This window comes from Haliotis asinina, chromosome 12, assembly GCF_037392515.1.
Source record: "Haliotis asinina isolate JCU_RB_2024 chromosome 12, JCU_Hal_asi_v2, whole genome shotgun sequence".
Lineage (NCBI taxonomy): Eukaryota > Metazoa > Mollusca > Gastropoda > Lepetellida > Haliotidae > Haliotis > Haliotis asinina.
Window position 1 is genome coordinate 2,222,817 of NC_090291.1, and position 27,161 is coordinate 2,249,977.

Here is a 27,161-nt window from a genome sequence, read left to right on the forward strand (position 1 = left end):
GGAACTCTTATCCCCAATTATAGGAACCTATCCTACTGATTGTACTCCATGAATACCGACCACCCTGAATTTCCAGCATTTAACCAAATGATAATATTGTGTCTATCCTGGCATAAACGCCCCTAACCATCACAATGATCAAGGTGTTCCTGACGTCTACTGCGTTACGCTACAGCAGATCAAACACAAACAACATTCTGGTTTTATTGTCGTGGCTTGGTACATCGAATCCTGATTTCAGAATGCCCTACCCTGTCCCTGCTGTGAGACAGGGTCGCGTCTCTACCCCGTGCCCCATGCTGACGAACGTGCTACCCAGGGTGATTTAAATTTGAACACCCTAAAGCTGCGACGGTGGGACAAAACCACATCGGGACAAAACCACATTCTCATACGAGCATTCCCCTCCCCACCCCTACAGTCAGAGGGTCGCGTCTCAGTCACGTGAACCATCCTGACGAACGCGCTACCCAGGGTGACTTAAATTTAAGGGAGCTGAAAGCTACGACGGTGGGACAAGAAAACACTACCGTCCACTGTTGTACAAATGTCCCGCCAGACAGACACGGGGGATCCTCGCTGGCGGTGACACGCTCCAGGGACGGTGGACAAGGGCTCCATTTTGAACTCAATCTATGGGAACAACACAACAAATCCACATACGGCTGGATGGTATTCAGTTGTTATATGCAGCATGAAAAGAAATAAGAGTCGGTCTTAAACATCAACTGTGAAACATCCCCCGTGGCGGGAGGGCACACCTCAATGCACTGCCATGTCAGCGTCGAGAGTGTCACGTGACCCGCCGTTCACAAACTTACACAATGGCGAGGCATTTATCGGTTGCGTTTTTGGGCATTGTGCCAAACGACATGCACCGGCGTGCGATAAGGCAACAGCGGTGTGTGATTTTCGGCTCACTCTAGATGAAGTATTTTGATCTTTTTCACAGTGTTGAAGGATACAAATATATAAATAGTATCTGTTCCGGCTGTCAGCGAAGTGAATTATACCAGCGTGGAATGAATAAGAAGTATTTAATGAATGTTGTTTTATGCCGCAGTCATCAATGGCGAAGGTATATCCCGCCTGTCATAATCGTAAGTGGACTGACCAGGCTATGTAGCGGTCAAACGAGCAGCGACCCAGGGTGCCAAAGCACGCCACCGGCCAGAGTGAGTGAATGTGATTAGTTTTCCGCAATAATCTGCAATATTTCAGTTATATGATGGTGGTCTGTACATAATCGAGCCTGAACCAGACAATCATGTGATCAACATCGTGTGCATCGCTTCTAACGACAAGCATAGATTTCTGAAGATCAATTCTGACACGGATCTTCATGGGTAGAAACCCTATGAAAATTCACTAGTCAGTCGGGCAAGTGACTTTGGTGATTTATTGGCCCGACTTGATTTTTACTAGTCACAGGCTCGGGGGTGAGTGGCTATTTTGTGAGCGATGTTCCAGCAATATCACGGCGGGGGATACCAGAAATGGGGTTAGGTGTTTGCTTTGATACATGCTACTTCAATCACGTACCTTCAGGTAATGTCAGTAAGCAATGCTGCTGCACCCCCGATCTCATCATACAACATTTCTCCCACATCTAAGACACCGACTGAAATATAATAGCTAACTAATGCCTACATGTTTACCACAACGCCAGTGGGTGTTATTTGATAGTGTCGGCCGTAGGTGGTTACAAAACACCTCCTGGCAAACACAGTTCTGAAATAACTACACACATTATAATGTCCATACCGAAAAGATTTTGAAGCATGGGCAGTTTCATACTCCGCCTCCGAATTTCGTGTTCTGTCAGCCAGGTACATGTAGCGTATCGCCAAAACGCAGCGCGGGACCAGGCCGTCTACCGTGGGCTAGTTCACCTGTGTCGGCCCGCTTACTTGACTCCACAGTAGCAATGAGGGCAGACCTGGGGTTGTACTGGTGAAGCACGGATTATACACACACATGCCGGGATATACCATGACCAGACCATGGTGCCGCCTTGCCTGGGTGGGGATACTAGCAACGATTTCTTTTACAGGTGAGTTAATGTAATCAGGTGTGAACCTCAGGTGTGTGCCTCAGGTGTGAGCCTCAGGTGGGTTGCCTGTATTCAGTAGTGGACCTCCGTGGACTGTTACGCTCATTCCTCTGTCAAATGCTCAACACATTTATAACAATTGTTATTATTTAAACTATTATTATGGATAATTATGAATATGTTGTACAGCCCTTAAGGGTAATTTCAAACATGAACAAAAGAAATAATTTCTCAAAATAATTACGACAACAATAGCGCAGTTACTCGCCATAAATGATCATTTAAACTACAAGAGGTTCTATATATTTGTCATTACTAATACAATTACCGCGGGTAGAAAAAAACAACGTTTAAATGAAAACGATGACCTGCCTACATACTTCAAATAATATACATTAACCAGTTAAATATTTCTGCGATGTAGAACTTCTGTAATATTAATAATATCATTTTGTGAAATAACAGAATGATTACATTTTACGTTTGGTCTATGCATACAGTCCCCGATATTTACAGTCTGCCCACAACGCAGTGATCTGCGAGTTGTTTAACAGACTCTCGGCTACACAAGGTGTTCTTGACTCGGTCCCATTATCAACACAACAGCAGCTGTAGACGGACGAGTCCCACGTGTTGGGTCACAAGGAAATAGACACACCTGGCTACATATAGCCAGTTTAATGATGATTATAAAGATGATAAAGTTGCTATAAAGAGATAAAGGAAATGAATATTTTACACGAAAAATAGTATAACGAGCACGAGATTGATGGCTGTATTTGATGTACGTGGTGATAGCTGATGATTTAACGCCTTGCGAACATGCACAATAACGAGCGAATAATGCTTACTTTCAGCAATAAATAGTTCTTATTTAACGCTGAATTACAGAATCCGATAATTTTTACCATTACCTGATTATTCGGATGTAACAATAATTGAACCTGGTAACGTTGCTGGTCAGACGCAAGGAGAAATGTACATTTCAGTACGTTCATTGGTTGAACTTCTTCGATATATCCAGAATATCGACTAATCCGATGTGACGTAACGTCGCTTTGAATAAGGAGGCAAAGAAGGAAGTATGATCAACATTGCTGTCAAATATGGAATGAAATCATACACCCCCAAGAAACATTGCCAGCCTTGTTTGGTGATACGTCCAGCTTGATATTCGAGTTAGGTTATTTGCATCTTTGGTCACTCGTTCAGCGTCAATTCGCCGAAATGGCGTGCACAGTTGCCCACGTCACAGGATAGTCTGGTCTAGACACACGTATCTTTTATCAGTTAGGAATATGGATATTCTGAAGCAACACACATAACACTACACCAGTCTCCTGCTTCACCCCCCATCCCCAAGGCTTTTTTAAAAGTACACCTTGTGTATCTGACGAATGAATTCACCGAGCCCGTGATGTTTGTATTCTGTGATGCGATGATGCATATGTTGTGACACCCCTCGCAGAACCTAGCTGTCCCCGACCCACGTGTCATGGTGACTATGATAGGTCTACATCACAGCTTCGGTGCAATGGAAGGCCACATTCAAATGACACACAAGAATTACCCTTATGTTCAGGGAATTGCCAAATGCCAAAAAGGCAAAATTGGGGTGTTCCTAAACCGGGTGTGACATTACAAACATACAAATCATCACCACTATCATCACCATTTCAATTCAAGCCGTCTATACTCATCACCTTCTCCACTCTTCCCGTCTCTACTCATCACCTTCTCAACTCTTGCCGTGTCTACTCATCACCCTCTCTACTCTTGCCGTCTCTACTCATCACCTTCTCTACTCCTGCCGTGTCTACTCATCACCCTCTCTACTCTTGCCGTGTCTACTCATCACCCTCTCTACCCTTGCTGTCTCTACTCATCACCTTCTCTACTCTTGCCGTCTGTACTCATCACCTTCTCAACTCTTGCCGTGTCTACTCATCACCCTCTCTACTCTTGCCGTCTCTACTCATCACCTTCTCTACTCCTGCCGTCTCTACTCATCACCTTCTCTACTCTTGCCGTGTCTACTCATCACCCTCTCTACCCTTGCCGTCTGTACTCATCACCTTCTCAACTCTTGCAGCCAATACTCATCACTTCCTCAGCGCTTGCCGTCTGTACTCATCACCTTCTCAACTCTTGCCGTCTCTACTCATCTCCTTTTGCACTCTTGCAGCATATACTCATCACCTTCTCAACTCTACACTCATCCTCTTTTCGGGTCTAGTAGCCAATACTCACCCAGATCTCACCATTAGCAGCACAAAGTCATCCTATTCTCACCCGTAACGGCCTGCACACAGCCCTTTTAATTTCGTACCAGTCTTGAAGGTTCTGCATTAACATTGTTTAGTCTTGTACATGGCTTTAATGTTGTCACTTTATCTTTGTCAAGATCAGGTGAAGGAGACAGCGTTACCATGCCAACGCTGAAATGCTTAAATAACATCTCCCGAAAAATGGTCACATTAACTCATGAATCAATGTGCTCTAATATACTTTTACACAAGTAGGGGATCTTCCTTTTTCTTATTTACGATTAAAAAATATTTAGGAGATCTTTCGGAGTCAATCAATGTTGATATGATATTATTGAATGTTTTGAAAGTGCATCACTATTTGCACTTCCTTACTTACAACCATATTTATTTGGAATGTAGTCGCTTTTGAAATCTTTGTCATAAGATGTCCGCCATTGATGCGTGTGTTCACGGTTACACTTCCTATCCAAATTGAAAGTTCATTATCCCTTACTTTTTTTGAAGAGTATATAGAGACTGGTAAAGACTGCATTCCAGTTAAAGCACAACTGCTACATACAACCACTGCCTACATACAACCACTGCCTACATACAACCACTGCCTACACACAACCACTGCCTACACACAACCACTGCCTACACACAACCACTGCCTACATACAACCACTGCCTACACATAGGATGATGCACGATACGACAAAGACCGTGCTGTAGTTTATATATTTGAACCCGATTCCTTACATCGAGCGCCAGTTGAGCAAGCAGCTAGAATCAGACACTGAACCGAAAACTAATTCTATTTATTCAACACCCCGTACAGGTCTGGTCGTGATGTAAAATTAAATGTCTTTTTCATGTGCACATGAATCAAACGATGACGTTCGGCCGACGCAGGGAGTCTTAATGTATCTCCCATCTGTCACAATGAAAAGTAGTTCTCCTTGCTCTTCCGTCAACGTGACAATAGCGTGACAGTTAAGCAGGTCCACAGCTCGTGCACACGGTAGTGGGCGGGGCAAGACGGGCTGACAGGCAACCCGCGATGCTATTCGTACATCAAGTGGAGCCAATATTTGTATTACTTATTACAGTGTCAGTGTGTCGCGTGCCCTTCCATTGTTCCGATACGGACCGCCTTCGTAGTGTAGTGGTTAGCGTCCATTCGGAAAGCGGAAGGTCGGGGGTTCGATCCCCGACAGTCATACCAAAAGACGTTAGAATATGGTAGTTGTTGATCCCTGTCTGGCACTCGGCCATAATGGAGTGGTCTGCTCGGAGTCAGTATAATGTGCCTGAGTAGGGTATAAATGCTTAACAGCAACATGGTATCTCAGTGAGCTAGCATTATAAAACCAGCTTAAATATGGGTTAGTACAATCAGCCACGTATACGAATGCACGTCGTCATATGAACGAAATATTCTCAAGTACGACGTCGACCCCCATTTCACCTCGCCTCACCTCCCCCTTTCAGATACGCGTGTAACACATGTACATAGTCTGAGGCAACAGCACTAACTACTTAGACAGAATAGGTTGGCCATGTCGTTAGTGCACTCGCACGCTGGTGCACGATCCTAGTCCTAATCACAACACAAACGCGTTCTGATTTTAAAACTCATCGAATGTTCCTTCCCGTACAATTTCTGAAAAACTGGAAAATGAACCTCTCTTAAACACGAGCTACATTGGTACCGCTAACTTGTCGTCCTAGATATCAGTACAGATAAGGCGAAACTGAATGTGTACCTCCTCCCTTTCACTTAAATACTCGTTAAAACCAGGTTTTGCAAAATATCTACTTGACATTTTCATAGACCGTTAGCTAAATTTCTGCGAGGCCGTATGTACCACCAGCCCACTAAACTGTTACCCACAACACAGCGAACGTGGTATACAAATATCAATATTGACACATACTCTCCTCACGTCTTTAATCCCTCTTGACCGGCGCAACCCACGTTGACAGTGGTTTCATTAAACCTCATTAGAGCGATCTGTGGCTTGACCACTGGGTAGCACCGGGTGAGCGGAGGGGTCACCGCTTATCTTTGATCCTGGTCACAGACAAGACACCTTCTTTGTTCTGGACAAACATACCTGGCTTTGTTGGTTCGGCAAGGCGTCATTGAAGTTGAGAGACTCTTGACGTTAGAATCAGCCAGCCCCACCCCTTCCTGTAATTGTAACAGCCCTGTCCGTCTCCTGGTATGACAGTGTCAGCCAGTAGGACTCCCAGGTCCCCGTGAGGATAAGGGGCTGTGACTATTTGTACACAACAGACTCACTCCGAACTGACCAGTCCTTGTTTTATCCAAAAAAATGGTGGACGCCAGGCAGGGTAACAAGAAGTTGTTACTCCAGTTACACCCAATCCACTTAACCGTGGAACCGGTCAGGTCATCTCAAAGTAATGATATTTTATAGACGAACATGGTCATTGCTTTTGTCTGCATGTTCATTCGCTATAACATCACCAACAACGCTTTGTCACAGTTACATCCCCTGACTGTATGACATGCAAGAGGTGAAGTCATGAACGGCAAATTGTCACTACTAGATGAACTTATTCGAACCTGACTGAAATGAAAACGGAACACAAAAGTATAACAGTTTTCGAAATCAGCTCATTTCCCACCCAGTATTAACTCAGAAAATGACAAGCAAACCCAGCTTTCCTCTATGACGACGACTAAAAGAACCACAGACTTGGTTGACACGGCATCGTATCCCATAAGTGTAGATCGATGATCATATTGCTGATCACTGGATTATCTGTTCCGACCGAGTCCATTTAGCTCGAATATTTCGTCGTTTAAGAAAACACATCCACCAGTCAACCAACAACTTGCATTAGCATCACAGCACATTAATGAGGCTCGGCTCAAGCGCTTTATTTCTTAAAAAGTTCATTCGGGACTACCAAATCATATAATTTATTGATAAATATTGTATTTGCCAATAAAACTGATTATACCTATGAAACAGTTTATGTCTGTAATAAATGCCTCGACAGGTATGCTGCAGGGGCAACTTAAGTTGTACGTCAAGACTTCAACACATCAACACAATATAAACAGCCAGTGATGTTGCTTATCAACACACTCCTTAACATTGGTGTAAAGATACCCCAGAAATCCATAGCACTGGCCTAAAGAAACCCCCAAATCTCTGCTGAACCTGTCGGGCACTCTGCTGACCTCGTAACAGTTTGGCACTTCTGGTGTGAAAGCGAGCATTGGCCAAAGAAATCTCGTACAAGTCTGTAACCCATTAGACCACTGTAGTAATACTACATGTATTTCATTGATATATAGGCGAATAATGTTAACTCCAGACGGGAAATGCTGTAACCATGTCAGTTTGACATCGTGTGACATTACCATTTAATTAGCATGATTAGAATCGGCGTTGATAGTACATAGGCTCGAGACTGGAAATCCTGTAACCTATTTCATTACATAAGCGAGACAACCCTACTTGATTAGTATCGAGGTGAATAGTATGGGATTTCCCGACAGGAAATCCCGTAACCTATTTCATTGACTCATGTGACAATACTACTTGACAGGCGGCATTATGAATGAATGATACTGGTAGCTAAGGACCCGCGGGTCAAATGACGTGCACACCTGTGTGATGTGGGATGAACTGGTTCAACTGTTGTGGACGTATCGTGAGTCGACGTGGTCATGTTCCAAGCCTGTACTGAATCAGAAGCCCAGAAATGTTAAGAGTTCGAAGGAATTGGGTTATACGCCGCATTTAGCAATGTTCTAACACTATTCCAGCAAAATCACGGCGAGGGGACACCAGGAATGGGTTTCCAACATGAGTAGAATCAAACCTGGGCCTTCGGCGTGACGAGCGAACGCTTTAACTAACAGGCCACATCTCCACCCAGTAATGACGCCTCCTCCCCTTAGACAGTAATGGCGTCTTTCATTTATCTGCATACTTTTCTGGACTGTTCACTGAATCTTAAATGTTAATCGCTAGAGACTTGTGAAGGTCTAGGGTCGGTATTGGGTGCCGGTTACTTGGTAGCCGGGAGTGGAATGTAACTAGCTGTGTGAGTAACGCGGACACGGTGTCCTGTGAGCTCACAAAGGCCCCGCCACGGTAACTATATATCAGACATGTCCATAAACTGCTTGTAATTGTTGTCAGGCTTGGATTTCCGCTAAACCCTCCCAAGGGTTTATCTGTCGCTTGACAAACGATGAAGGAAACTGAGAACACCTCTGCACCTCAGACACTGAGCAAATGCCGGGAGGTCTGTATTTATTATATATCGTTAGTCATGTTATTATTTGAATATATTCGGAAATACTTTTACCGTAATCCTCTCCAACAAATGTAAACTAGTAAACGGATAACAAAACGGTAAACGTTGTACCTCAATATATACTGGGCGGACTTCACAAAACTGATGTTTGACATTAGTTTGGATGTTATTTAACGTGACGCTGTAAGACAACGGTCTGTAAGTAATGGAGTCTGGACCGGACAATCCAGTGATCAACATCAAGAGCATCGATCTACACAATTGGGATTGGACCCCTTGATCCCGTTAGTCACTTCTTACGACAAGCATGGAGCGCTGAAGACCACCTCTAGCCCCGATCTTCACGGGTTCTGGTCGACATTGTTTACTTGATGTTTTATTCACGTGTGAGTAAAACACTAAAACGTTGATACCTGTTTTATGACTTGTGTTGGTTCACTGTTGCTGTGGCATTGAGGCTAGTAGGAATCACTATCAACCAGCACTTCCTCAGTCGCGTTACAGGCAACAACGTCCATCTTACGCTCATCATTTGCAAATTACGTAGAGACGGTATTTAAGATGTGGATGGTTTCTATTACCGTTGTGGAGGCGCGGCACCACGTACGACAACACTACGAACTGAGAAACATCGTTATCCACTTCATTACAATGGGTAAAAAACAAGTCCCGGTTTACTCGACCTACTCAGCTGATGAGAAAATCTGAGAAAATACCAAGCACGCAAAACATCCCAACTGTTTTACCGTAAGTCGATTACGCTTTCATTTCTTTTGTTGGATCCTCACGCACGTATTTTAATGAACAGGCGAAGTGAAGGTCTCGCCAGTCTAACTCGCACCTGTCTGTTGAGCACTGCTACAGGCAACGTATACCGTGACTCCTCGTAATAACATGGCGTAATGCCGCAGACCGCCTTGGGCGTTGTACATTTTGCTCCGCGTTATTCGCGCATAGCTAAATGACGTTAATCGTCCTGGAATAGGAATTTTACTGCACTCTGCTGGCGGCCCGGAAAGATTTTCCTATAACTTCATACAGTGCAAATGCTGATACGTCATTGAGAAAAGGGGCTGTTCATTTTGTGATTTTACAATTCACATTTAATTGTAATTTTATTGAATTTTTATGATCACAAAGTAGAACGAATATTGTTCATGTTGGATGAAATGTGAACCAAAACAAAACCAAGGCACACGCACACACATGCACGCACGCACACGCACACGCACACGCACACACACTGGCAGGTAGGTTTCAGCTCTTGCCTACATGGACATGGACAAACAGTTTATTCAACGTCCTTTCATTTCATTTTAATCTCAGTCTTGATATTGTTCTCACTTCAAGGCTCAAATACATTACAGCTGTTGAACCTTTGCAGTACGTTTTGATAACTCTTCACCCATCCTAGAGCATGAATAGCAAAAACTAACAATAACATATATGTGGCTTGAAGATCCGGCTTAGATTTACCGCCATAATTGTACTTCTTTCAGATGATATAATTGAACTGAAAAGGATTTACGATTCTATTAAATGGTAATAAAAATAGACCGCGTTCCCAGCCCAGGACATCAACTACATCTTACATGGGCCATCATCTATACAATTATGTGCGTCTCGGAACGAGATATAGCTATAGTTTTTCATGTATGAAAAGACATGATTGTGTAGTGACAGTACCATGCATGTTGCCTATAGCGGTGTCCCAGTGACCTCGGTTACATCCTCGATTGTCAGGTGTCTGCTAGAGCAAGACGTAGCTAATACCGCGATTCCCGGAACACACTGCAACTGCCAATCAGGGAATTCCTGCTAGGCTAAGCACATTTGAAACCAGCCGTGCAAGAAAGTGAATGATTTTGAGGAATTTCAACCTCATGATTATCTTGGTCGACGAGCAACGCCAAAAATGCATTGTCGACATACCTGTTTGAACACGCAAAGTTTGATTCGACTCGGACGTTTTTTCGATTGAACACGTGATTTGAACTGAATCCCAGAGACAAAATCGCGTTATACAGATATCCTTTAATACAATCGCTTAACGTGTGACCTTCACCACATAACGTCAGAGTTGAAAATGGCCCCGTACAACCTATGCTGGACATGTGAAGCGACGTCACTGGTCAAATAGAGCCACTCACCTCAAACTGTGATACATCCACGAGGATGCCATCGAGGCTCCTCTGGGGAGGGTATACCAAACCCTATTTCCGGTTTTCAAAAGCACTGATACCTTTGATTCGTTAAGTTCTTGTTAGAATCACTTGTACAGTAATAGATTAAATATTGTGCTAAGAGCCCTAGACAATATATGCCGTTATGCCAGTTTTCTTTTTGCGTTAGAAACCCCTGTGGTTGGAAGATCGTTTTCTCAGGATCAAGGATCAAATCACAATCTGTAAATTTCAGACACTTTTCCCGAGAACACCCCAAACCCTCCGCAAAATGGCGTGGTCAGAATCCACACCCATCTTGACTTTGGGATTTCTTTCCTCATTAGGTGACCCGTGAAGTTCCCGGGGTAGAATAGGCCTTCAGCAACCCATACTTGTCATAAAAGGCGACTATGCTTGTCGTAAGAGGCGACCAACGGCATCGGGTGGTCAGGCTCGCTGATTTGGTTGACACATGTCATCGGTTCCCAATTGCGCAGATCGGTGCTCATGTTGTTGATCACTAGATTGTCTGGTCCAGACTCGATTATTTACAGACCGCCACCATATAACTGGAATATTGCTGAGTGCGGCGTAAAACTCCACTCATTCACTCCTCATTAGGTGTTCCTGCATTACCCTTATATCACTTTAAAAAAAGGTGTAAATTCCATAAAATTCACTCAATAATTAAAAGGAAATGTTTCACTTTCGTGTTAATTAACGTTACTAATCAAGAAGCTTTCCATTGATATTTTCATAAATAAACATAGAATTTTGAGGTTCGCGTTCCCTTAATAATCCATCAGGGTTGTATGTATATTTGGGGACGCCATTCTTCAATCACAGTAGGTCAAATGTCAGATATTAAGATGCAGCTGTTGTCAGTGAAGCACGTATGTAAATACCTGGTCGCCATCATGATACCTGCGCGTGTCTCTGTGTCGGACAGGAAGGGGGATTGTCGCATGGGTGTTAATACCCCCCACGTACACAACACCTGACCAATACATCCAGGTGAAATACCGGGGCTTGATGTGTAATTACCTACGAGGTGACACTCCATACCCCATTAGCCGGGTTTGATGCGTGTCTGTTTCACTCTCTAAACCGAAGGCACCTTATACGAGAAGAGGTGATGGGGTAAGCCCTCGCTCGTCACGCCGCAGACCCTTGTTCGATTCCTCCCATGGGTACATTGCTCGGAGACCATTTCTGGTGTGTCCCGTCGTGATATTTGCTGGAATATACCTAAAAAGTGGTGGAAAACCAAACTCATTCGCTTACGGTGAGAACGCTGACCCCTTAAAGTCCATCACTATCCGGTCTGTGGGTCCAGCCGGGACGACTACAGGGATCATCTGGTTAATCTGTGTTTGAAATTTGAACAGATACCCCAATATAAATGAGAAAGAAAATAATACTTACGTGATTAAGGTTCTGCAAAAGGCTCTGGTTGATAACTTCGCTTACAAGATAGGTTATGGCTTCAATATCTAAGTTAATAAAACAGGCATCAACGTTTTAGTGTTTTACTATCAAACGAGAATAAACCATTAAGTAAACATTGCCGTACAGAATCCGTGAACGTCCGTGTCAGAATTGGTTTTTAGCAACCTATGTTTGTCGTAAGAGGCGACTGACGGTATCGGGGGAGGGGCAGGCTCACTGATGTGGCTGACCGGTTGTTTGGTCTATACACAAACACCATCTGGAAGCAATTCCCTAGAACATACTCATCCAGTTTGATCTGCTTTCAATATCGACTTCATAAAGTGCAAGCTATATGACGGCGGTCTGTAAATAATCAAGTCTGGACCAGACAGTCTAGTGATTAACAGCATGAGCATCGATCTGCGCAAATGGGAACCGATGACATGTGTGAACCAAATTAACGAGCCTGACCACCCGATCCCGTTAGTCGCCTCTTACAACAAGCATAGTCGCCTTTTTTGGCAAGCATGGTTTGCTGAAGGCCTATTCTACCTCGGACCTTCACGGGTCTAGTACAGGTCTAACATCCGGGGACGAAACCCAATGTATGTCTACATCCGGGGGCATAAGTGTAACGTGTGGCGCATACGTTCTCATTCAATGACTATCATCAAATTTCAGTACGCAGTGTAAACAAACGTAATAGTCGCAGAAGGTAACGTGGTCCAGATGTATGGTCACAGGGAACGGTTCAATTACCTTATGAAAAAATAACGTTTAACGGATGGTTTGTTAAGAACCAACGTCCAGTGCAATGTACCGTGAACATCCGATTTTTCCGAATACAAATTGGTTTCACTGACACCTATTTCAAACTGTGACAAAAAGGGACTTCAGGCGCGAGTAAGAAGTGGAGGTCGATCGGGTTAACTGAATCTCAAGCCGAAAAAACAAATGGACGCAATTTTCAACATGCTCGTACACTGTTGGCCGCAGTGATAAGTCCACACATTCACGGACAAGTGTTGTCCAGTCGTTTCCATTAAAGTCACCAAAGAACGCGTTTGCGGATCTGTTCAAGAAGTCGTTTGTTTCTTTTGTCTTCACATTATACAGCTGAACTCGTTTTACCTTCTCGGCACAAAGCCACGTGAAACTCGACCACTGTGTTATTCGCCGACAACAAAACATGCTTCTAAAGTGACAATATCATTTTGTCGTTGAGACACACAACAAAGGTAAAGCTATGGATCGACAGATATTTTCATTACTGCCGAGACAGGGATACACGTTGTTTGGTTTGCACACAAACACCATCTGGAGGCAATTCCCCAAAACATACTCCTCCAGTTTGATCTGCTTTCAATATCGACTTAATAGAGTGCAAGGCCGTTAACAGAAGGCTAGGAATGCAACTCCGTTCTCAAACAGGTAGTGAAACTATGCAGGAACGCTGGTTACATGTATTTGTGGTTGTATGGGTAGAATCCGCGAGACCCATTCTTGGAGTTCCCCCAACGTGCTACTGATGGAATTTTGTTAAAATGTCGGATAAAATTCACTCAGTCTGGTGTACAGACGATGGTAATGCCTCACCATGAGCTATTGTTAAGCTATTCGTGACCAGGGTCTTGAAAACGGATCGTGCGAACTTTGAGTCGCCAAATTAAACACTAGTAGATCCACCAACAAAGGTTCGGTGAAGGTTGAGAATGATATGGAGGGGTGGGCATCCGCTGCATATCAGTCCCTGAATCTGGACATGCTTATCACTAAGGTTGAGGACCCCAACATCAGTCATCATAGCCACCTCTCTCCTATTCCCCATCCCACCCAATTATTACGACTGGTCGTGTATATCATCTGTTTCACTGCGTCCGTAGATCAGCCTCCAGCCCGAGTTCTCAACATCAGCTGAAGGTGCCCCAGGGGCATCTGATTTCCACCAACGAAGACCGGGTTAATTACTGGAGTACTGGACAATGGTCACTCGGCCACTCTACCCACCTTCCCTCCCCAGCCATGCGTGGAGCGTGCCCATCCATCTCATCCCAAGGAAACCATCTCAAGGTCATGCCAAGGTTACGGACTTAATGACAAAGCTGCACGATCATTTTCCTTGGTGAATAAACACGGGTTATATTTCAAGCAGTGAAAGAAACCATTCGTCAGGGGGATAGCATCATCAATTTTCGCTTTATGCTGATGTTTCACAGGGTGAGAGTGGAAACATGACACCCGTCAAGCAGTCCAACGAAACATGGATCACAGTTTTCGCACACGTCAAGCTCCCATTATGCGGCTCCCCAAGCCTCCTACTTCAAACGGGGCAGATTTCTTAAGCTGTTAAATGAACCGAAACACGGACACCCGTCCCCTTTGATATCCGCAGGGACAGAAAAAAATGACAATGGCTAATCTGAATGGCGATTTATCGGCTGTTGCCTCCCACGGAGTAGCACAAGGAACTATATAAGCTGGCTGACATCATGTTGAGCTCCACAGACAAGGGCACTCTCTATACCAGCAGCTGGTATTGGCGATACCAATCCTACCCCTGAAGCTCGCTCCACATCTCATTGTGATACCGTCTTCTCCGTTGCCACGTCCAACACTGGAATACTGTAGTCTGTAGTCTTGCAATCTCTGAACCATATTATCTTCACTGCCGATCAAACATTTCTGTGCAGCAAAAGCCTTAACACGAAGCTAGTCTAGGTTTTCCTCGGACTAACTTGTCTGAACACCGTTTCAGATCGAAGTTTTTTGTTTCTCTTACAATTATACATTTCTGCAGATAAAGCGCTGCTGACAAAACCGCAGTTGTTGTGATTATACAAGTATGTGATTATGGTAATGTCAACATGCCAATACGTGATGTACCTTGGTTGTGCAACTGCGTGGATCGATGTTCATGCTGTTGATCACTGGATTCTCATTCTGACTAAACATTTTACAGACCGCTCCATATAGTTTGAATATTGTTGAGTGCAGCTTTAAACAACAAACTTTGGCTGTATTTTGTCATATAGTGGATTAATCCTCGTAAAATATGGTCCAAACCTGGAGCTGAACCGATAGTCTGTCAGGTAACAAGCCACCAAGGCTTCCTTAAGTGAAAGTCCCGTTACAGTACCGTTGAGCGTTATCTTTCACCAACAGCTACAGACACAAACTACCTTAACGCCGACATTACGCGCCAACGATACAAGCCCTGTTGTGTAAAACTGAAATCATGATCACATGCACGCCGATTACAATAAAAGTTATGCAGTGAATATGTAATCTCAGCTACAGGGAACATTTTTCACCGAATCGCGATATGTCACTTTTTCAGTCATGAGAATATCTGGCGCTGCAGTTGATATGGCAGTCATCCCAATATCTTATTCAGCTACTTCGGTTACACTACATCGATGAGATGAGAAAAACCTCCAATATTCACTGCTCATAGTGGGTCATAGTTCATAATTTCGCACATATACTGAAGGCAATAAATAACGGAACAAAGCACCTCCTGTGGTATTCTAACAGCAGACTAGCCTTGATCGTTTACCTCATAGGTCAAGTCATCACTCCCGGCTGTTGTACACGTTTAATCGTATTTGTCCTATTTAGTAGGATCAAGTTCAATCCCCCGACCGCGTCTTACGCTGAAGTATGCGTGTGTTACTATGATGAAATGTCACTACCCTTGTCGCACACCCCGTTCATATGACGAGAACGCAGATCCCTTCCTTAACAGACCTACGGCGACGTTGCAGATCCCTTGCTTAACAGACCTACGGCGACGTTGCAGATCCCTTGCTTAACTTAACAGACCTACGGCGATGATGGCAACTCATATACTAATACTTAGTGACAACGATCGCAACTCCAATACTTAACAGACTTACGACGACGTTGCAGATCCAATACTCATAAGACTTACGTCAATCGCAGCCCACGTACTTAATACAGACTTTAACAGGGCCTGGGACAGGACGGTGCCGAAGTGAGGTTTCAAAGCTAGTTTCATGCTGGCAGTGCGATTTGTGACTGGGATTATACCTGCCATGTAGTGCTGGGCGCGGGGTTGTTGTTTCCCGAGGGGGCACCTGTCATTTAATACACGGACAACACAAGACTTAACTGCACGGCCATGTGGAATCGGATTCCTGGTTACTCCTTAGTGCTGGGTACGGGTGAAAGTGCGCCATCTAGCGGCAGTAATTACTTGACACGGGTAACATTAAGGTACTTTCATGCATATGATAGTAATTACATATGTTGTAATAAGATGAACTCTAAAATGGTCAAGTGCTCTGCACCCTTTATTCGATGAAAAGAAGAGTGACGTTTTTTGTCGCTTGAGTGGGGGTGGTTTTACACTGCCTTAAACAATAGTCAAGTAATACTTGGGCGGAGGGAATTCGCGAGTTATCTAACACAAAAGTTTAGCTGTCGTTTCCTCAAGCATCTGACATTCCACGAGTGTTATCACATGAAAGTTCAGAGATTCTGAAATATATCAGATAAGACAAATGCCCGTGGCAGATGAACTGTTTTCACAGTTGCAACAGTTAGTCCTCCACCAGATGCAGACAAGTCTCGGTGGCGACCAATAACAGATTTCTATTCCCCTCGCGATGTTACAGCACGTTGAATGGTGTTTACCGAACTACTAGCAACCTTGCACGCCAGGCCCCGGGGGTCTTGAGGCGAACAATACCTCCACTGTTAGTCTACAACCAGCTTGTGGTGTGATGATAGTCTTGCCCCAGTAGCTGGACCAAGAACAGGCTTCATCAATGTCAGATTACAGCTTACCGACTCGAGATCCCAACTCCCCAGGGATCACTCCATCAGGAAACATCCATTCAGACAAAACTATTTTAGGAACAAGACTCGTCAGGTTCGGGAGAACTCTTATCCGTATCCCAGGTGTTGGACAGGCTCCGCTAATAAGTAAGCCGAAAGAACAAATACGGTTTAGTTGTAGGTGATGCAGGTTCAAGATCGCATTACGTGAAATGTGGATCAAAGGTCTTCTTTGTAGGATCAGTGTTGACTGGATGGCGCTATTTCTATGTTGATCAATCGGTATCAGATGGGAAAAGCCTGAAGAAAGTACACACAGTCTTCAGGACATTTAATGTCTGCTCGAAGCAAGTGAAACTGGCACTGACCGCAATGCGTTCATAACAACCGATGTACAGATTCATACTGATCAAATATAAGGCGCCTTTAGGAGCATGTTCATCCACCTTCACAGGTGGGATTCGATGACAAATGTCAACCAACCAGCGCGCCTGACCACCCGATCCCGTTAGTTGCCTTCTGGCTACAAGCATGAGTTGCTGAAGACCAATTCTATCACGTATCTTCACAGGTGTCTACAAAAGAGGACCAGGCGAGTTCAGTCTGTTTTCAGCTTTTGAAGTCGGTGGGTTCTGTTGGCAGCCAATTATTTGCCTGTTCAAATTTCAATTACTAACTTACGACTTTCCGTGTATGATCATGCCATCAACCATCGGTTTGCCTGATCTAGGCTTGATATACAAGCATGTAGCATGTACAATGTTTTATGACAGCCTATATCGTCAAGCGACACTCGGTAACTATGATAGAATACCCACTGTGTCAATCCCGAATCTACCACAATACCCTGGCACCATTCGCCACGTTTCATTACGGAAGTGACGTCACAACCACCATCACTTTAATCACTTGACACACAATTCATCTCGTGCTTGACAGTAACCTGACGAGAGGTTACGACGTTCTTAATCCGATTCCGTTTATCCATCCAACACGCGGTACAGGGCATTTTCAAAGCGGAATGTAATACATGGATAAACGAGTACGCAACTGCAAACGTATGCATCAGTGACGTTCAGTGAGACAACGGACTGTTGCATACGAGCAATTTAAATCGCTGACAAAACACAATCCTTAATCTGAATGTACAGAATCTTTCCAGGGGTCAGCATGAAACGTCAGGACACACAGAACAGGTGCATCATATACAGAAAGGGGTATCATGTTGATTATTCATGGGGTAATAAAATTAACTAACCGATAACCACAATCTGCATCCTTGATAGGTTTATGCATTATGCATGCGTCTGTGACTGCATTTACCCGGATATATTCAGCATATTACACATAATGTAACAATATACAAACTGTGTGAAGGCTTTGCGAAGTGATTTTTTATCAACTTAGCATACATTAGTTGAGTTTAATGAAATCAAACACCAGGGGCCTCAGTGTCAACCGTGGCCACCGGTTAAGCCACAAAGTGTCTTTTATTCTCCATAAACCCGAAATAGGAGTCTACTTTAGTCATTATGTAAACTCCGGCAGTTGTGTCACAGGATGCGTGTGGGGGTATTCAGTTTAATGGGAAGATTTAACAGTTTATACACAACACCGTGCTCAGTCATCCGGAACAAATTAAATCAGCTCAGTTTGATAAACACAGGCGATCCGTTGTGTAAATGTTGTCCCAGTCGTAAACATCCATCAGTGACAACTTGAAGAGGAATTTACTGGCTTCACTCTAGTATAGCGGCACAGTGTTTGTGTGCGTCAGGACCTTGAACTCGCCTTGTCAGCTATGTAAAATGGGGGTGAGTGGGTGATCATGGTTTCATGCCGCTGCTAGCAATATTCCAGCATCACGACGGAGGACACCTGATATGGGCTCTAGACGCTGTACACACCCATGTGGCGAATTAAGCCCGGCGTGACAAGCTAACGCTTTAACCACTAAGCTACCCCGCCACCCCATTAAGAGTGTGCTGACAAATGATGTTCGTTCAACGTTTAAAAAATGAAGGTTCCCAAATATTAGTACAACATCAGGGACAATGTCAGTCTTAGAGATTCTACAATATATAGACTTAGTAAAATGAACCTGCCTTTTGATATTCAAACGGGCTAAATTGTGGAAGTTTGTGCTTGAAGGGCAAGTCAGTGTTTGCCTGGTCCAGAGTGAGTGAGTTTAGTTTTACGCCGCACTCAGCAATATTCCAGCTATATGGCGGTCTGTAAATAATCGAGTCTGGACCAGACTATGCAGTGATCAACAGCATGAGCATCGATCTGCACAATAGGGAACCGATGACATGTGCCAACCAAGTCAGCCAACCTGACCATCCGATCCCGTTAGTCGTCTCCTACGACAAGCATAGTTGCCTTTTACGGCAGGCATGGATTGCTGAAAACCTATTCTACCTGGGACCTCCACTGGTCGCCTGGTCCAGAGTCAAGCCAATACCATCGTCATGTAACTGTAACTCAACCATTTGGCGTAATTCGAACCTTTGGCATATAGTGTAGTTCAGAGAAGAACGCCTTTGTGGCACTGCAAAACATGCACATGCACATGCACACGACTTGGAGAACGTAAGCATGGACCTAATGGGTTTCTTGTGCATGGGAATTCAGTTCAGGTGCAGATAGATGCTTTGATCCAGACTACATTGAACACGTCATTCTTCACATATATATATCTTGAGTGACTGACGCACTTGTTTTCTGTTTCAGCTGGAAGTCGATACCATGACCAGTTTGACAAGAATGTGGAAGCCTTCCTTCTCGGCAACGGTTACACAGGGGGCGCTCTAGCCGCCATGAAAGGTGGTCGAATCATATATGCTCAAGGGTATGGCGTCACGAACGAAGGTCACGAGGTGAAGGACACGACCCTCTTCCCAGTGTCATCTATATCCCAATCTTTGACAGCCGTTGCAATTCTTCAGCTTGCAGAAATCGGCGCCCTTGACCTTGAAGGAAAGGTTTTCGGTCACGGCGGATACCTTCACATGCTGAAAGCCCACCGACCTGAATCAGTTGACCCAAGACTCCATGACATCACGGTCCGGCATCTCCTTCATCACACTGCTGGATGGGATATGAATAAAGCTCCACTCTTTGACGTCATGCTGAATCCCTACTATCTGAAGAAGGGTTACAACGTCCCTAACATCAGCCAAATCATGAACTCGCACCCACCGCTGTCGCACTACAACACGATCCGGTACATGATGTCTCACAGACTAGACTTCACTCCTGGTACAAAGACTGTGTATTCCAATCTTGGCTATATCATCCTCGGTCGAATCATAGAGGAGGTTGGTGACACGAGTTACGAAGACTTCATTAAGCAGAACGTGCTGAAACCTTGCGGTATGTGGCACACGCGTCTCGGAAGCAAGGGGAAGCTCGAAAAGCTCGACAAAATCGACAACATGTCCAACAGGTTGTCTAAGGACACCAGCGACTGGCAAGACTTAACTCTGTATGACGTCCTCCATCCCGCTGTCATTGACTCTGCTCTCGGCTGGTACTCCAACGTGTACGACATGATGCGCTTCCTGCGATGTATTGAACATCATGGCAGTTCTGGACTGATTAGTAAGAATTCGTGGGACACGCTGTCCCGCCGACCAGAAGCAGCACCCGTGCAGCACAGCGCTAACTGGTACGGAACTGGCTTCCGGGCCAGCATCCAAGGAAACATATGGCAGGACGGATATAAACATGCCAGTGACGTTCTGCTATTCCACAGCCACAAGCACGAGCACGCCACCCACCTGCCTGACGCTTGGGTCATGCTCCTTGACGGGCAGAAACTGAGGCACCTGAAGCACAAGTCCCATGAACTAATGGAGTACCTCGGGGTGGGCTTCTCCCACGATGAGATCATTCTGCGCGACCTCTCCGACGTCCAGGTGCCCGCCACAGTTGTCAAATTCAGCGTTGACGAACACCATCTGCACGCGTACATCAACGCTTTGAAACAGGAGAGTTTTGACGTGACGTGGATCAGCGGCCACGATGCTCACCGCCACACCCGCTTCACAGTCATAGCCGAGAAAACCGAACAACCACATAACTACCTCGTTGAACACGGACTCACGGAAAAGAAACTGTTTTCCAGAAAACTTGCTCTCGAAGATGAAGGCTTCAATATGACATATCTACAAAACTACAAAAGCACATCCCATGACAAAAAACACGCCTTTTTAGCCGTATTCAGAAAATCTGCCTTCGACAAACACACCCACATGAAGTGGGGCATCCACCATTATCCCCGCCCATACGACAAACTCCTTGGTCTGTACATAGAGAAAGGTTACTACCCGACAGTACAGAGTTACATCCATCACGAAGACGAGGCCCTCCTGTCTTTCATCTTCCTGAAGCGGGACAACCAGCGTAAAGTGAACTTCAAGGAGTACCACGGTCTCAGCATTCCACAGCTCGAGAGGATGGTTCGCTCCAACGCCAACCAGAACCGGAAGCTGACGTACGTCGACGTCTGCATGGTGTACCGGAAGCCACGGTTCTCCGCAGTATTCACAAACGAAAACCCCAAACAGTGGATATTTGTACCCGAACTCGACCAAGAATCTGCTGATAAGATTATCCGGGAAAAGTTCGCAGAGGGTTACGTTCCCAGGAAAATAGTTGGTTATGCGCGGACTGATAAGAGTGTAAAATACGCCTTGTACGTAGAGAAAGAGTAGAATAGTTTGAGTTACTTCTACTCGGCTGTACTTCTTACAAAAACACCCGCTTACCGTCTCGACGGGGGACACTAAATTTAAGATACAGTTTTCGATCTTCTGTTGAAGATTAGGTTAACACGATTATTTGGCGTCTAGGTCTGTTTGGAGATGACAAGTTTAGAAGTAAATCTCAAAGGCTATATACTACTCGAAAAATGTTAAACATCCGATTTTTTTTCTCAAACGACTATACTTAATCCCGCGTGTCCATGACAGATTTCATTGTCCAGTATGTACGAATTGGGTGTTTAAAACTTCTTTTGAGGTCTGTATTATTTTCTTCTAATGATAAAACTCAATGTTTGTATTCAACTGCAGTGTCTCCAACAACTGTCCTTATTTTAATATATGACCAATGAAACTGAAAGGTCTGTATATGTCGTATCGATTTAGCAGGTTTGTATGTTTTAGCAGAGTGGAAATATATTTTAAAATGGATCGTAAGGATTACAAAATATTTATCAGCAGTAATGTCAGTCGTATGGAATAGCTGCTCAGATGGAACACTGGATACATTCCTTGACACTAACATCAGTACAACATCGGGACATATACTAACTTCCATGCAACTGCTTATATGTAATGTTCGCTGCCTAAAGTCCTCTGGATAGCATTGACATGTTGTATAGTTGTGACGAATGTATTGGCGTATTCGGTTCTACTTGGCGCCCGACGCCCCTCCTGCCTACATTTCTACAAGTGCTATGATTAATTATCGTATGTATTGTCACATATAAAGGGTTAAGTGTCACATCGAGGCTACCAGACTGGCATTTATGGAGCTTGTACAAATGTGTCGTAATCTGTACATACTATCCGTGTTGTGTATGTCCAAGTAAATGTGTGTAATAAAATCATTTTACAAAAGCTCGTGTGTTTACACTTCACAATAAAGTCTGCTTACAGTATCTCAGTGTCTTAAGGTAACTGACGCAAATCAACTTGGGTGGCGGGACAATGACATACCCAGGTGTGTCGGTGAATATATTATCACGCCATAGACAATTTTAACAGAATCAAGCCCCGACTCCACACGGAGACTTAATCAGCAGGGATCACGGCTGCAGGAGCACAAAACAATGGTTGGTGTTCTAAATTTCGATGACATGCCTCTGTACAGTTGATTGGTAATTAACAATTTTTAAGTGAATTACGAGACATCCACACCGGGAGTATTCTGTCTCCACGATATTCAAAAGTCTTGCATACTTCTGGACTTTACCTCTCTCCCCATGACATGAACGATTCTGATGACCCTTAACCTCTTGTTAGCAGAGGAGGCGACTAACGGGATCGGTTCCCAATTGCGCAGATCGATGCTCATGTTGTTGATCACTGGACTGTCTGGTCCAGACTCGATTATTTACAGACGGCCGCCATATAGCTGGAATATTGCTGAGGGTGACGTAAAACTAAACACACACAATCTTGTTAGCAGTATACAAGTAAGCACACACGCCTATAACATGTTTTAAGTAGCAGCGACAACGATGATAAAGCGTCCGCTCACTGACCGGAAGTAAAGATCTTGTTTTACACAGCACTCAACATTACCCCAGGTGTATGTTGTCGGTAAGGCTGCCTAGTAGTTAAAGCGTCCGTTCGTCACTGTGAAGACCCGGGTTCGATGCCCCACATGGGTACAATGTGTGAAGCTCATTTCTGGTGTCACCCGCTGGACAATGGCTAAAAACTTTGTAAAACTCTCTCATTTATCCCGAGGTGTGTCCACACAATACAATGGTTAACATGATGAGTCTCATAATTCACGTCGCCGGGCACGATGACATACTATCAAGTCTCTGAGTCAGACCTCCCTTATAAAGTCGCATGTATGTCGGGCATCCATTGGAGGACAGAAGCCTACACTGCATGAGTGGTGTATACATTCACCTACACAGATGTGGTGTAGGACTCCGGACCTGGCGTAGCAATTATCATGATAATAGTGATATATAAAATAATAACCTAAACATGCACTGCAAAATAATACGATCCCTTTTATAAGAGGTCTCCGGCAAATACCTTATTGTAACTGACTCAAGGCTTTAAAAGAAATGTTACCAGGGCTACTAATAAATACTTCATGAAGATCCTTTCCTTCAACACACCCCTGACGTTGCGTTTTACACACCAGTGGTATATCGCAACTAACTATTGATATTAGGATCAAAGTTAGTGGGAGTATTTGCGATGTTAAATATCTGGAAACGTGAACCGCGGATACCATACATATGAGCGCTTTGTTGTTAGTTAACGCAGCACTCAGCAATATTCCAGCTGTCTGTAAATGACGAAGTCTGGACCAGGCAACCATGTGATCGACAGCATGAGCATCTATCTACAAATTTAGAATATGATGAAAAGTGTCAGTTGTCCCTTAGACAAGCATGGATTGCTGAAAATCAAATACTAACCCGGATCTTCACGAGTGTAGTATAACACCTCGTCATAATAGTGTTCAGGTTTGTTAAGTAAAAGGTGGGAACGGGTTAAGAAGCAACGATCTCAGGACAGGTATGCTGACAGATTATTTTATACAAAAAAACAACAGCACTATGTTGTGTCAATGAGTGGATGAACAACAACCCTGAAACGGGTAACACATGCAAGTCAGCACGAGTTTAAGAGGGGGAAGATTCAGGTTAATACAATTTGCTGTAGGTGTTTAAATTCATACATGTGAAGGGATATCCATAGATTAAACAGCAATATGGATAAACTGGTTCAGCACCTCCACTCAACTGTTCTGTACTACTTCTAGTAATACTGCGCATTTTACACCGAAAATCCTACGCACATCATACGACGCATAGTGTTACCAGCAAACATTGAACTAGGCTGACTAAAGCAGTAGTGGGCGTGGCAAGTAATGACCATAGCCATGTTTGGCTTGCTTGTTGTTTAACTCCGTACTCAGCAATATTCAAGCCAAATGGCAGTGGTCTGAAGGTAATCGAGACAGGACCAGACAATCCCGTGATCAACAACAGTACCATTTCGATTTCTATAGCTGATTGGTAACACCAGGGATAATCTACAACACTCTATATAGGCTCCCCGGTAACACAAATCGAAGCCATTTGTAAAAATGCACGCATTAACGATATAATCAGTAATACAAAAAAGTAAACCACGCCACACAAGATGTTTAGAGACAAATCACTATCACCTCTTTCAGAATGCTATACGTCCTATCGCTACTTATAGTTGTACAGTGCGTAAGGCAGTTCCGGATCACTAACGAAACACCGACTGCATGCGCCTCCTCAAAAATATATCTGAAGCGACTAAGGGCAATTTTGGCTGAGCAGTGTTTCATGTTACTCGCACCAAAATATAAAATTTATTCGGGCCTGACTGACTTCAGAGATATCGCAAAAGAAACGCTCCTCCATTACGACAGTTCCGAATCATTTCAGGGTATTCCTGATCACGTGACATAACGAGGCAGTGTTCGCTTATTGATGCTCGTTTGGGGCAACAGGGGTCTGTGTCAAACCGTAACACGCGTTTAATTGAATAGATGCGTTAACAATATTCATAATGTTTGATAAACGAACAATTAACAAACACTGCAGTTGATAACAACATCCGCTTGGTAGATAGGTCTAATACTTGCTGCTCATAACAACACATTCCAGAATCATGATTCCAGGTACCATTGTGGGCTGAAAAATATTCTCTTGTGGTTTATACATAGGCGGTTTATGGAACTGATCTCTTCAGTAAATATTGATACATAATGTTTAGTCGTGACTTTTACATGCGACTTGAACTTGTAAAGTACAACTATCGAGACAAAATGACCCATTTTTTCAGACCCTTTAACGCTTTATTCAGTCAATATGAAGATTTTTAACATCACATCATCAGTTAGTGATTGTAAAGCTAACGAGCATAATCTATTAATACCAGCCTATTTGAACTCTTTATGGGTGTGTATCGTCGTATGTCTAAAAATGAAACAAACTATAGCTCGAGTCTACTCCAGCCTCATTGATTCCGCCTCTGGCAAGAGTAACAGGGCATTCTTGGTTGTCATAAAAGACCACTTTCTGTTGCTATGGCTAAAAATGTAACGATATGGTATGGCCATGCCTCCCCTTTTCTCTGTCGGTGAGCAGGCCAAGGGGAAAAACTAGGAACAGGTTCTCCAGGGGGCTCAGGAAACACACTAGCTGCCATCCACATCACGAATTTGCCTGAATGACCCTGCAAGACTGCTTGGCACTTGTAGTGAATCTTAACATACTAAAATGCACCAAGTTAATAAAAAAAACAACAAGAATAATATGACTTGAAAAAAAAAACAAAATAATTTCAACCCCAAATCATTGTCAAGTTGGTTATTTCCTGATAGTCTGTCGAACAGACCCTGAAGTATATATATCCAAGAAAGCCAACGCAAGTCTGGAAAATGTGGCAAGTCTAGATTTCCACAGCTTCTGAAAATGAAGAAAGTCTCAGGGCTCCATTTCTATACATTATTTTCTTTTTCACTATGAACGTTTTTTCAGTAAAATATGTTCATTTCAGAGATTAGCTGTTAGTCTAATTTCCTGACAGACTATTCTGTACCGCAAATTACGCTTTGGTGAAATGAAGACCAAAACGTTTTATGTATCTACTTTGAGGAAAGAACATCTAAGACAGACCCGAAACAACATCGTGGAACTAATGACTTTATTTCAACAGTAATTAACATTTTTCGGCGGTTGACAGTTTTGAGGTGATCCCTGTTTTCTGGTGATCCGAAACTGACTTAACCACGTGGTTCCATAAATTGCTCACTTCACCAACAATATGACAGACGTAGAGAAGATTTTTGTCACTTTTTACTGGTGAAAAGTTGGGTTACCCTTTCCTGACAACGATAACTTACGCGATGATAGGTATCCTCGTTTCAGGGCGCGCAAGTAAACTTCTGGTTCAGGTCAAGTAAAACAAAATACATCACCTTAAAGAGTACTGTTTCGGCTTTAAAATGAAGACTGAGTGAAGAAATCCATGGAGATATACAGTTTTTAGGGGTTGATGCGATAGTGATCCGGAATAGCCGTGATCCGGAATACCCTTACCGACTAGTACTGTATCCCCGTTTGTCTAACATTAGTAACACAATCGTCTCAGTATATCAATGAACAAAGACTAGTATCATTTTTTCATCCAAAGATAACGCAAGCTGTTATGACCACATCGGCTGTTTTTAGGGATCTGCAACCGATAATCACAGTAAAACCCAGTGCGTGCGATGACGAAGCTTGACCGAGTTGCTTCCCTTGTGTGACAGGACGGGGGAACTTACATCACGGCGAAATAGTACTTGCAAAGTATTTGCCACTAACATTGTTGTACTCTACTTCTCGACATCTGAACATCACTTTAACGACTC

The 27,161-nt window shown here is 43.8% G+C and overlaps 2 protein-coding genes across 2 annotated transcripts in view; one reads left to right on the top strand and one right to left on the bottom strand.

The window, feature by feature from the left end:
- Nucleotides 1-27,161, bottom strand: part of LOC137258195 (uncharacterized) — a 40,637-nt gene that overhangs the window by 13,169 nt on the left and 307 nt on the right. The window lies entirely within an intron of this gene.
- Nucleotides 1,843-22,633, top strand: LOC137258968 (uncharacterized). Its single transcript, XM_067796663.1, has 2 exons — nucleotides 1,843-2,053; nucleotides 19,740-22,633. The coding sequence occupies exons 1-2, from the start codon at nucleotides 1,978-1,980 to the stop codon at nucleotides 21,722-21,724; spliced, it is 2,061 nt and encodes a 686-aa protein (XP_067652764.1). The 5' UTR covers nucleotides 1,843-1,977; the 3' UTR covers nucleotides 21,725-22,633.